The sequence below is a fragment of the Cajanus cajan genome, chromosome 8, assembly GCF_000230855.2.
Source record: "Cajanus cajan strain Asha chromosome 8, NIPB_CcT2T_4, whole genome shotgun sequence".
Lineage (NCBI taxonomy): Eukaryota > Viridiplantae > Streptophyta > Magnoliopsida > Fabales > Fabaceae > Cajanus > Cajanus cajan.
Genome location: NC_138524.1, coordinates 7,492,748 through 7,507,018, shown reverse-complemented (window position 1 = coordinate 7,507,018; position 14,271 = coordinate 7,492,748). Strand labels below are relative to the sequence as shown.

Below are 14,271 nucleotides of genomic sequence, written 5' to 3'. Positions count from 1 at the left end.
TTGTTTGTTTGAATTTTTCTTAAAAAATATATATTTGAGTAAAATAAGTAACTTTTTTATATGTTTCTCTAAAGTTTTTTTAAATAATTTAAAAATAATATTTAAATAAACTGTCCTTGTAACTATTCATCGTTGCGTTTTTTTTTTATTTCTAAATTTTATGTTTTTTTATTAGAGATAATTATATTCGACTTGTATAAACTCCTATAAGTTACAAAGTTTTTATTTTCAGTATTTAACATAACTACATGATCTATATTTAAAATTTGAAATCATTGATTAAAGTAAATAATTTTATGCCATTTTTTTCATATATAAAAAATGGTAGAATGTAAAGAAACTTTCATACTTGTCCAAATAATTCCGCCTTTTTTAACTATTCAACTAGTCCTTAACAATTAGAAGATCTCTTTGAAAATAATTTTCTAAAAATGACATTAGAAAGATTTGAAACCCACATCTATAAAAGAAAAAAAAAAGTGAATGTTGAAATAAATTTTTAGTTATATAATTCTACTTTATCTTTTAGTCATTATAATTTAAAATAAATATTTTTAATTTTTATATTTAATATTTTAAAATTATTTTGATTCTTATCGTTAATTTTTTTATAATATTAATTTTTATAAGTGAGATGACTTATTAAATCTACATAACAATAATATATTTAATTTTCTTAATAATAATATATTATTTATTCATTTATTATACAATCATCAATAATTAAATTATTGATTTAAATTACATTTAATCACAATATTATATCGTAAGTTCTTCAAAAAAAATTTCTCTTTCCAAAACCATTAAGTGACCTTAATTAAAAAAAAAAAAAACAGAAAAACATCTGCCTTGATTCACGTAGTTGTTGTACAACATTAAGTTTTGTTTGAAAGAACAGTGTATTTGAAATGAGACATAAAAAAATTAAAAATAAAAAAAGGGCGAAGAGTTATGGTCGGTGTGAGGTGGGACTTGTGACAATGGCAGGTGTGTAGTTTGAACACGTGGCATGGGAAATGAGACGAATATTGCAGTTTACGATGAAAGAAAGAAAGAATGAACTATGAAGAGTGAATAGATAGCATAGCAATGTGCATTATGCATTATGCATTATGAATTATAGAGAGAGAAATTGAAAGAGAAAGTGACACACACCATAGAAATAGAATGATAGAATAGCATACCACTGTCAAATCTTGGATTATAGTGCCCTTCTAGTGGGTCCCCACTAACTTCTCCTCCCTTCTCAAGCAAAGCATCACAAATTTCATACATCATAATCCAATTCCAACAACCCTATATTCATTCCACTATATATTATATTATTGCCTTCCCTCCTTCTCATCCAAACTACATAAATTAGTTTTGCTTTTAATTCTTACCCACCTATTTAGATTTGGGTCAGATAGATTAGTAATTATTGCGAGAAACAAAATAATCTTCCAAGTCTGATTACATTGTCAAGGGTCATCACATTATTGTTTGCTTTATTATTAGTGTATGTAGGCCATCATATAAAGTGCTCATAAATTATTCTTGGTCAGAACTCAGAATGTGTAGGTGTAGCGGAATAATATGGTATTATAAAGTTAAACGTATTTTTCAAGAGAAAAAAAATATTAAATAATTTTTTTTAATAAGCTAAAATTGTTATATCTAAAAAATTTGTAACAACTTTCTCTTTTTAACTTACCTGAAATCTTAATTTTAACTTGTACATAAACTATGATTATTTTTAGAGAAATTTATATCATTTCTTTTTCTATTTTTTCTTTTAAAAACATTTTCTAAAAGATTTATTTTGAATCAAAGACAAGGATTAGTAGGTTACACGAACACATGGGTAGTCTAGATCCTTCTTCTAATTTTAATATATATTCTACCTTATAATCCACATATCTCATTTAAGATATTGCCTACTTTAATGTTGTTTTCAAGTATTATAATTTTGCCTTAAAATATGCCTTGATGAGTTAAAAAAAAGTGTTTATAAATTATTTTTTTACCTTAATTCATAAACAACATCAAATCATATTGATGTATATTGTAACATCTCCAAAGAAAACACACACAGATATTGACAAATATACCTTTAAATATGGTTCAATGAATTTTGAATTATATACATTGACAACATATTTAAAAAAGTTATATGACAAAATATATTAATGTAAGAGTTCAAGTATGAAGAGAGTCTCACATAAATTAGAGTTAGACATACAAGTAGTATATAAGTGTGAAAAATTTACCTATCTAATATCTTAAGGTTTTGGGTTAAAATGTGGTGTCAAACCCACTTGTGTAGTTTACTCACTACCTTTGGATGAAGTTCTCTTCAATGTTTAAACTCCCATACCAAACAATGTTATCAAAGTCAATTCCAATTAGGTGATTGACTTAGACAAGTATTGACAAAAAAAATTGGCAATAGATCAAGAGTGAAATCTTATACAGTATAATTGGTAGAAAATCCAAGAGTGAAAAAATGGATTGGATATCCATCCATGAAAAAAATGTTAATGGATGGATTGAATGAATTTTTTACTTTAAATATATTGGATGAATTTGATTTTCATGTGATTTTTTAATAGACCTAAATGGATTAATGAATTATTTTTATATAATCCAATATAATTTGTCTAAAAATTTATTCGATCTATCCATTTGTCACTCCTATAAGAGATTCACATTTGAGGGAGAGTATTAAAGTTTATGTGTGAAGAGAGTCTAACATCGATTAAAGTTAAACATATTAAATAGTATACAAATAAAAAAGATTCACAACCTAATGTCTTAAGATTTTAGGTTGAGATGTAATGTCAAACTTATGTGTAATTTACTTAATATACATGAATGAAGTTCTTCACAATATTTAAACTCCCTGATCCAACAATTGATAGGATAAATATTTTGTATATTTTTATTAAATAATAATTTTTTACTCTCGATAAGATTGTTATTTTTGTAATAACTATTTATATATAAAAAAAATATCTAATGTAGTTTTTAATAGTTAATACTATAAAAATCTGTATACTTACAATATATGAAAAATAGAAGTCATGTATGCCCTTTTAATTTTAGAAAAAAAACATATTTTTTTTTTATAAATAACTCCTTTAAAATATTTTAATAAAGTAAAAGTTATAATCATTGAACATATTTAGAAAAACAAGTAAAATATAATAATAAACCTATGACATAGAGATATATAATGAAACAAATAAATATATTATGTGGTTGGTTAGATGAAATGAAAGGCTAAGAATAGGAATTGTGAATAATGTGAATTGGGAAAGAGTGAAGGTGGTTGGTGAGGGGAATGAAATGTGTCACGTGGGGAGAATGATGGAAGAGACGCCAGGCACCAATGAAGGAAGTGGCAGTGTTTGGTAACGAATTGGGATTGTCGGATCCCCAAATCCTCAAGTGAGAAATCAAATCAAATAATGAATTACAATTTATCATGCTTATCATACCATTCCTTATTAATATTCCCTTATTTGTATAGTATTACCTATATATAAAACAAAAGAATAATTTTTTTTCTTCTAAATATAAGAAATATGGTCATATTTTTATTTACATTAATTAATAGATTCTTTTTATACCTCTAATTTATTAAAAGAGAAATATCGATTAACTTCTCATATTAGTGACTTTAATTTATTAGAACATTTTCATTTTATTAAGGATGTCAAAATGTGTTCACTATCTTTACTTAATGTAGGTCTTTTTTATAAAAAATATATATATATATTTCATGCAATTTTGTCTTTTGAAAAATTTTAATTATATTTTAAACATTCAATTTGTCAAATTGTTGAATTAATTATGCAACTCAATTAATGATATCCATCAGGAAAAACTAAAGACTTGGAATGATGAGAAATACAATTAGTGACATTACAGCATTTAATTGTATAGGTATTTTAGTAATAAGATTTAAATTTAGTATATATTAATCACAATTAATAACTTAAATGACATTTTCTTAGTTTGTGTGATTTTCTTCTTATGTTTCTTATATATAAGAACGAGGGAGTAACTAATAAAAGTATGTCTATCACATGAATTTATTCAAAAATAAATAAATGATATATATAATTAAAACAAGAAAAACTAGTCAAAGAAATCCGAAACGGCATGAGAAACATTGATAAAAAAAATGGGTAAGTAGCAATTAAATACTAAATACAAATAAAAAAGGTTTATAATTAAGGAAGAGAGAGAGGTTAAATAAACATGTGAAATTATTGTATTTTCCAATCTCTCATTATTAATTAGATGAGAAAAATATTTTAATAATGGATATTTAATATTCGTTAACACTTGAAAAGTTGTATAAGAAAGAAAAACTTAAATAATAAACATATGAATATATATATTTTTATCTTATTTTTAAGGAATAAATATTTATTTTAAGTTGTATTAAATGTTGATTTTTTTTTATACATTCATACATTTATTAATCTATTAACAATACAAATTATATTTATTGGTGATAAAATTTATTTCTTGAATTAAGTAAAATTTCATTTAATGCAATTACTATTTAAATCAATCCATCTAAATAATATTTTAAGAATAAACTTTAATTTTATGAGATTATTAATAAAAGTTAACTATCTTAATTTTTTTTATTGATTTTGATAAATTAATTATTTATTTATTATATAAAAGATCACAAACGAAATTATTTTATATTTATAATTAGACTATATAATTGTTTTTTCTATTGTGTCGATTCATTTTAAATATCATTAATGTTAAATGGTACAAACTATTTGATACAAAAGTTTTTGCGGCACACGTGTTCTAATATAATTGGTTGAAACATAAATTAGAAGATAAAAAAGAAACCTTGATAACTAGTTGAAATCATAGATGATTACTTGCATAGACTAATTTGTATTAGACCAATTTATACTGATAGGATTTTTCTTAAAAAATAAAACATTATTTTTCTTCGTCACTTTATATCTAAAAGTCAAGACAAAAATCAAATCTTGATACTCAAGTTATGAATATAAGTGTCAAAATATTTGGAGTATTAACTTTTAGCATACTATATGTATTTCAATTCTATTATTATTGAGCAAACACATTTTTCTTGGGTCTTAACACATTAAAAACTAAAAAATCATGAGAAATTCAATAAATAAATTGTGAAGTTATCAAAATTTATATTTTTAAATAAAATTTTAACTAATTAAAAGGTGTGTTGAAAAAAGAGTAAGAGAATGTAAATATGTCGATAGAATTTCCCTTCTTCTTCTTTTTTTCTAATTTATTTTGTTGTTATACTGTGATGGTGATTGGGAGAGATTAAATCTCTTAATTTCAACTATTTTGTTCAGAAAAGAAATTGTTCACAAAAAAAAATATGTTTGAAACAATAGGTTAAATTTATAAACAGATTTCTTTTCCTAAAATATAAGTTATTCTTGTGAAATTGAAAATTTGAAGCTTATAAATATTTTTCAGCGGTGTTTTTTTTGCCTTCTTTTAAACTGATTTACTAAATAACTTTTTTTTATCACATATAAAGAAAATTAAACATTTTAAAATCTCTTTTCTATCAACGTATCTAAACAAAATTTTATTTAATTATATCAACTATAAAATAATATAATTTTCATATAATAAATTATTGAAATAATATAATTTTCACAATTAAAAAAAATGCTGCAAACAATAAAACAACTTCTCTTTTATTAACGCAGCCCGGAATCCCAAATTGATAAATAGGCAATGCTCATATATTACAAATTCAATGGATTCCACCCATTCAGTTTTAAGCTTATGATTCGGTCAATGTATGGCTACATTCGTAGCACTTCAAATTGGATTTCTAATATAATATTAGATTATCCAAAATTGCATTAAAATATTAATTATAGTAATTTTTTATAAATAATAAGTTATGAAATATATTTTGATATGAAGCAATTTGAGCGAGTGAGTATTGACGAAATTAAATTCTATTTTTTACAACGAATTTTCTTGTATATGATCTTTGTTCTATTAGTAAAATATCTTGGTAATTAATGGAATACATAGAATATATAGAATATATCTTTGTAATTATTAAGATATTCCACTAATATGTTATGATTCCAATTTAAAGATATCTTTACTATATTAGTGGACTTGATCTCCTCTTTTGATTTTCATGTTGGTGAGTGATAAATAATAATTGTCTTACTTATATTTTTTTTTATCGATTGTAAATATTAAACTTTTAAGATTAATTAGTTTTTAATCTAGTTTCATCTCATATTTAGTGCATGATTAACTATAATATTAAGCATCTAATTCTATATTCAATATTCGATAAAGTAAAGAAGATAAATTGGAGAATTGTTAAAGTCTGATTGTTAAACGATTTAACCCATTTAAAAGATTATTGTAAAAGAATTTCATTTAACAAAGTTTTTATCACTAAATAAGTAAAATATGATTTTATAAATTTTTTTTTTGAAAAAAATATTGCTCGAAACTATTACTTTCAAAGAAGATGATAATTATTCAAAATTGAATCTTAATTAATATAATAATACGTTATTATAATAATATGGAAGCTATATTTGATCACAATATAAAAATAAATAACTTAGCTGAGTTATCTTTTTCTGAATAATGAGAAGTTGAGAGGAAGAAAAGTTAAATGATGTTTAACTATCATTAAAAATATGTCTAACTATAAAATATATATTATTGGATAACATATTTAAAATTAGTCTAAATTATTTAAAATTTAATATATATAATTACGAGTATAATATCATCAAATATAATAATTAAATTTGTTAAACTTATATTTTATATAAAATTATTAAATGTATTATTTCACTAATTTGATCTCATAGTATTAATAGATCCTTACCCATATGAGTGCATAATTGAATCAGTTAAATTTATATTTTATAAAAAAAGTATTGAATGTATTAATTCATTAATTTGACCTTAGTGTCAACGAAACCTTGTTTATATGTGTATGCTTTTGCGTACTTGACACAAATAATTACAACTTATATCTCTTAATCAAATTATCTATAATTTAAATCTTGATTTTAAATATAGAAAGTAATATATTAAAAAGAGAATATTCACCTTGTATATTTAGGAAGATATATTTACTTTATATACATCTATAAATCTAGATATATTTCAATGATCAAATTCTAATGTATCAATTTACATGTCACTTACACTAATATATATATATATATTACTTGGATATATATGACCTCTCTGTCACAGAGCACCAAATTTGCTTATGCAAAGTGGAAGTGGAGAGGATTAAGGAAAGAAGCCAAAAAGGACAACACTTCATCATTAAGTATTCTTTTCCAAAATCCATTTGGTCGTGATTAAAGCCGCAAAACCAAACAATTACATGCACCAATAGTTTCCTCATGGCATAATATATAATTGGATTGTTGATACCAACAAATTATAGATGAAGGGTCTTCTTATAAAAATTTAAATTACATATATCTGTCGGTTCGAAGGTACTATTGTCTAGTATTTTTGTTTCTATTTCTGATGGAGTAATGGGTTAGTTTGTTTCCGCCACAGTTTAAATATTGTGAGCAAAGAATAAAGCATGCGTGTGTTGTCGATTTGGTAATAGTTGTTTACTGGAGGATCTTGAAAAGGTTCAAAGAATGTCTATTGAAATGCATACAAAACATTACACGTGTCTTTATCAACTCGTTTGCGAAATCTTGATTCGGATTTTTCTGAATGATCCACTTTGTTTGTTCTGTGATATTTTAGAGCATAATATATTATATTCTAATTAAGATCACGTTTGAGCTGTTACTCATTGACGTTTGGACACCGCAGTCAAGTCATAATCAGATATTAACATTAGTTTAATAATTTAATTAAGCGAATGCATATATCTGCAATAAATATTTATTTAAAAGAAAAAGACTTACAGAAGCTTTTATATATACAAATAAAAGTGATTAATTATATATGAGGATTTATTTGCTCCAATAAATTTTAGTAAATTTCCTATATTCATAATTTTATTATACATTAAATTTTAATAATTCAATTATTAAATTAAAAATTATTAATACATAAATTAAATTTATAAAATTTGAAAACAATTTAATAATTTATTTTATTAATTTAAATTGATAAATAATCATAAAAATATTTTATATATTAGTTTGAATTTATATAACAAAATATCATATAATTTTAATTTTTTTTAAAAAAATATAAACTTATCTATATGTTTAAAATTTGAAATGTAATGATTAAATCATTATAATATATATATATATATATATATATATATATATATATATATTGACTAAAGTAAAAATATTTATTAATATCATGATGTAAGAATAACTAATAATAATTTTTTAAAAATTAAAATCATCATTGTAATTACTTTATTATTATATTATTAGTAAAAAAAGAGACACTTCATCTCTCTATATATTTATTGTTAAAAATATTATGAAAAAATAAATTTTATTAAATATAAAGATAATAATATTAATATAAAAATTAAAATTAAAATGATAGTTCTTAAAACCTATTCCCTTTATAGATATTAGAGTATAGATATTAGAGGGATAGAAACACTTCTTGCCTCTAATATTTATTCACTAATAAAATATTAGAAAATTGTGTATAATTATTTTAAAAAAATTTAAGATTTTTTACATTTAGAGAAATAACGGTCCACTATAAAATAGAGATCAAAAAATAGTTACATCTCTTATATCTCATTTATAATAATTATAGATTTCTTTTTTTATATTTAAAAGGTATAATAATTCACTAAAAAATAGAGACAAAAATAGTTACATATTTATCTCTTTATAATAAGTATAGATTATTATTGTCACGGATGCGGCGCCACCATTTTATAGTAAGGACAAATATATGCTTAAAGCGATTTATCAAAACTTATTTAAAGTTCTCTATTTAGTCGATGTCTTGTGTGTTGTGTCCATTGTGGCAATATATTAATGGGATATTTCCTGAATAATGCCTTTATTGGGCTTTTGTGATTCATTGTTATGGGCTTTTCTAGGCAGAAGAATAGTGGGCCTGACTTCCAACATGGATCACCGTAGGGCCCTTTCTTTTTGCACCCTCTTTTTTTCACACTATTTTTTTAGTTTCTTTATATTCCAAAAATTCCCCTTTCACTCTCACAGTCAAGCCCACTTACTTCTCACCTCCTTCCCTCCCCTGCAACCCCACTTACATTAGGCTTTAGTCACCTGTGCCTTTAAGTAAGCCTTACAAAATCTTTTAGGGTGTTTGCTTTTTCATTCCTGGAACATAAATTGACATGGAAACAAAAGCAACAAATTGTTACTTACTAAATATAACTTTAGAACGAGTGCCAATGGATACACAAACATGCTCTTAAACTTCAGTCAACAATGCATTTAAGTTAGCCTTATATTTTGAAGATGCTTCGTTTAATACAAAGCTAATTGGTGAAGGTAGGTTGTACGTTCAATTAGGATCTATGTTCAGTGTAGCACCAATCATTTGTTACTATAAGATAAAACTAAGTCAGATTATAATAAGCATATGGGATGAGCTGTCAGTTTGTTACGTCTGTTAGGGAATTGATTATGGGAATATTCAGGATTTTGGGTAGTCATATAAGGATGGGAAAATAAATAAAAGTGGGGAAGATTTTATTTGGTTGGACCCTTGGTGGTGGATAATTTCTCTGAGGAGCCATAGGCATTGCGCATTGTATGCAGTTTTCATTACCTTTCATATCAATAGTGTTCAGATAATTGTTGGAGTAATTTTCTGGTTTCCTAACAGGCATATGCAAGGAGCAAACAGTGAATATTAAAACACAAGAAACCAACCAACCCGCATAGCAATGATTCTGATGGAGTATGGGAACAGACATAATTGAGTAAAGGTTGGAAATTTCAATATGTACACTATGGAAGTCATCTCTACTTCCTAGGTTAATTCTGTTAAATGTTAATTGAATTCTGACAAAAATAATTGTTCAAGTTCATGTTGATTTCCTTCACAAATCATAATAACATGAATATAGCACACCAAAGAATTATAGGATGTATGAATAAAACCGATCTTCACGATCCATGTATGAAAGCATGGCCAAAATCAATTCCAAAGTTTGTATAACTAACTGAGTTCATGATCGTTCAAGAAGTACTTCAGTCTCATTTGACATAAAAATGACCTTAGCATATGCTCAAGAAATGAATAAATAAATGAACCTCATGCTCTCCCTGTCACTGAATTATTTAAAGAACTCATTGATCTATAAAGCACAAAAACAGAGTTCCATATGACACCAACACCACCAATCAAAAACAACAGAAGCCAGTCAATTACGATATAAATATATATTTTTGATTCCAAAAGTTTCAACAATCGCACATGTCACCTCTTGTAAATCAAGAGTTTCTCCCTATACACCATTTCGACAAATCACACATTTCACCTCTTCTAAATCAAGTTAAAGAAAATTCTTATACAACAAATCGGTACGTAACATATCTGCCAGCAGTTTCACTTGGCCGGATTATCTTGACAACTTGTCCACGCTTCAGTCCATAATACCTTGCAACAGGATCTGTCACCTGAATCCTAGGTAGCTGAAATTGAGAACCACCCCATAAAAATTAAAAATAAAGCACCGTATCAGTATCCACAGAAATACGTAGGACAATATCAGAATTGCAACCCAAAATAAATACAGAAAATTAAGATTAACTACAATATTTTTACACAAAAATGAAAAGAGTTCAATTTTAATGCATTATAATTAATCAACTGAAAATTAGAAATCACCCTTAAAATAGCTTCTAAATTAATTATTACAAAAATTAATAGTCATTTGCACATAACCATCAAATGACAATGTAAAAAATATATGAAATGTCGGTGTATTCTAATTAAATTCAAATAAAAATTTGAGTAATCCACCAAATGAATTTCCGAAAATAAAAATGTCATCTCAGATAATTACCAAATTTCAGTACCCTAAATTATTTACATTACTTCAGAAACACCAAGGGACTGTTAACTAATTTCAAAAGATGAATGGATAACCTTCTCCATAAATGCACACAAAACAATAAACAAAGACGAAAAAAATTGAAATCCATAAACTAAAATTAGCTATTTCAGAGAAGCTAACACAGAGACCTTCCAGTTTTATACATAATCTGTTAATGCGTCGTTGAGAGCTTATAAGCTGGTATCCAAAAAACAGATTCATAAGCAAACTTCAGCTTCAGAAACTCATTTTATACATTGCAAACCCTAACCGGTATCCTACATTGAGATTTTCCACCAAATGAGGACAGTTACCTGAGTTTCTTTAACAGTGTATCTCTCAAGCAAGGTTTTCTTCTCCGCGTCGGTGAGAACCTGGTGTTCGGGGACAAGCACGTGCTCTTTAATGTTCACCAGCAGTTCCGCCTCCTGAAATTTCACAACCATTGACTCCGTCAGAACAATCACATTCACGCAGCACAGAACCAAAGCAATGAAATAAAATAAAATAAAATAGAATGGAAAGCGACCTGAAAAACCTCCAAGTGAAATCTGGAAGAGATTTCGCTGATGCAGGTTCTAGCGAAGGGAGTGAGGTTGGTCTGAAGAACGAGGATGGCTCTGTAGACGTTCTCGGAGTTCATGCGGTTGGTGTAGGTCTTCATGGTTTTGACGCCGACCTTGACCTCCTCCGGGAAGAAGACGTAGATCTGGTCGCCGGAGTTGTCCTTCTTGGACTTGTTGATGACGAGATCCTCGCGCTTCATGTTTTCGCCGTACTTTGACTTGAAGTCGTGCTTGGACATGTTGATCTCGAAGTCCCCCACCAGGTACCCTCTGTCCCTCAGCATCTGCATCACCGTCTTCCTTATGCGGTACAGCCTCCCGATTTCTTCCTCCAGAAGCACCATTCTTTCGCCACCGCCACACCACTATTCCTTTCTTCCCACTCTTTTTAGCCCTAGCGTCCTTTTATATGCCTACTTGGAATTTGGAAACGCACTCTACCCTCCTTCAACTCTTTTTCAAATCAAATATTACATTATATTTACAAGATAAATCTTATCCAATTATTAGAGATTATGTATAATTATTATTAAAGATAAATATAGACACCAACTGAATAAATTCTTTTATTCTTAGTATATATTATATTTTATTAATATTATATATATATAATAGATTTAGATAACATTAATCATTACTGAATTTTGAATTTTGAATGATATGTGTCACATTTATAGGAATAACTAACTATAACATTTTTTAACTAAATCTATCATTAACGTTGTAATAAATGATTTAAGATTGAATTGTAAATTATAAAATAAAAAATATATATTAGAGGATATTATGAAATAAATAAATACAAATATTATAGTAAAATATGGTGACAGACGTAAAGCGTGGACAAGTATCAAGATAATCCTCCATTATCTCCCTTTTGAGAAATAATAATAAATAAAAAAAATTAACAATCATATATTGTAAGACATTCCACGTAAGAAAAAATAGTGTTAGAAACACATTAAGATGTCAAAAGTTAAAGAATATCAACATTCATTTTGAATTCAAGTTGGTAAAGACACATTCTTGATAAGTAAATAGCAAGGAGACGAGATGACGCTAATAATGAAAGATACGTTAAAGAAAAATAGTGTAATAGCGCCTAATATTGAATATTGTTGTATACAAAATTTAAGCTTCACTTGATTAAAAATTCTAAAGTTTGTAATTAACTTATTAACAACTAAATATTGATTAGTTGTTTATTTTTTTTTTTTTTTTTGAAAAACTGGTATTTTAGTCTCCACAATATAAATAATTATTTTTATATGATTAACTTTCATAATAAAAATATATTATAATATAAACATGATATTATAATATAAATAATCATACAATATTATTTTGAACTATTCAAAATTTTAATTAAACAAATAATTAAATTTAATTTAGAGATAAACATGATATAGAAAGAAGCCAAATTAAAAAAAGTATATAAATAAAGATAAAAAAATGATATATTTTGGTTAATTATAGGGATAGTATGTAAATATATATATATATATATATATATATATATATTAAAATAAGATAAAATATCTAATTGAGAGAGATACAGATAAAGTGATAAGAGGGTTAACCCAAGTATAAAGCCGTCCAAATCCTAGTTTTAGGCTCCAACAAATATTTTAGGTCAATCTTATGTAAAATAGGCTCCCAAAATGTTTTTTTTACCAATAGAACGTAATAAATTAATTATATTAATACTAACTTTTGTTTGTTGGTCATTATTTAAGTCTAACTTTGGTTCATAATTTTATATTTGATCATAGTATTGTAATTTTTTTGCTAAAAGTTTTTTTTTTAAAATTTTTTATGGGTGACCGTTAAACTAGAGTACTAGACCCACTTTCCTATTAGTTTATCTTTCCCTACTAAATCAGACCCAAATTTTTAAATGTTATTTATCCACTTTCTTATTAATTATTCTTCTCCCACTAAATTAATTCCAAAATTATGAACGTGATTGACTAAACTTACTTTATTCTTCATCTTCTCTCCCTACCTCTTTCTAGTGTCTTTTCTCAATCTCTATTGATTATAATAACTTATTAAGTGATTTTGAATCTCAAAAGGCTCAAAAAATAAATTTAAAATAAATTATTGTTATTAATTTAAAAAATGTTTAATTTTAAAATTCGCTTTAGGCCTTAAAATATGTTGGATCAGCTCTAAGTGATAGTTTCACCTTTTGAATTATGTATTTTAAATTATTAAATTAAATACCATTAAAAAAAAAGTTTACCGATGTAGACATTATTGTTTGTAATATACTAAATTTAAACTTTGTTAATGCTACTTTTATTTTGCACTTTTTCATGTTTTTCAATATATAAATTAACGTGTTTGCTTTACACATCGCTTATTTCATAAATTAATCATAAAGGTTTATTCTTTTAAGAGCTTTTACCTTAATAAATTAAATATATATTATATTGTTTACTTACTTATAAAACGTGCAAAGCAGTCGAGTCACTCGTACAAAACCACGTATATCGTATTAGTTGACAAAAAGGATAAATTTTTAGGCCACGTGGATTTTCCATATAATTCATTTAGAGCATCTCCAGTAGAAGTTGCTTATAAACAAGTTAACTGAAGATGCTCTTAGAATATTGCACTAGTATTTTTTGGCGATTTTAAAATTAATCTTATCATTGA

At 25.5% G+C, this 14,271-nt stretch overlaps 1 protein-coding gene across 1 annotated transcript; it reads right to left on the bottom strand.

Annotated features, from left to right (window-relative positions):
- Positions 1 to 10,349: 10,349 nt before the first annotated feature.
- Positions 10,350 to 12,009, bottom strand: LOC109798885 (DNA-directed RNA polymerases II and IV subunit 5A). The gene is made up of 3 exons (XM_020359314.3): positions 11,574 to 12,009; positions 11,359 to 11,472; positions 10,350 to 10,640 (listed from the first exon to the last, which is right to left on the bottom strand). Exons 1-3 carry the CDS (start codon positions 11,952 to 11,954, stop codon positions 10,515 to 10,517), a joined length of 621 nt encoding a protein of 206 aa, XP_020214903.1. The 5' UTR covers positions 11,955 to 12,009; the 3' UTR covers positions 10,350 to 10,514.
- Between the last annotated feature and the right edge of the window lie 2,262 nt (positions 12,010 to 14,271).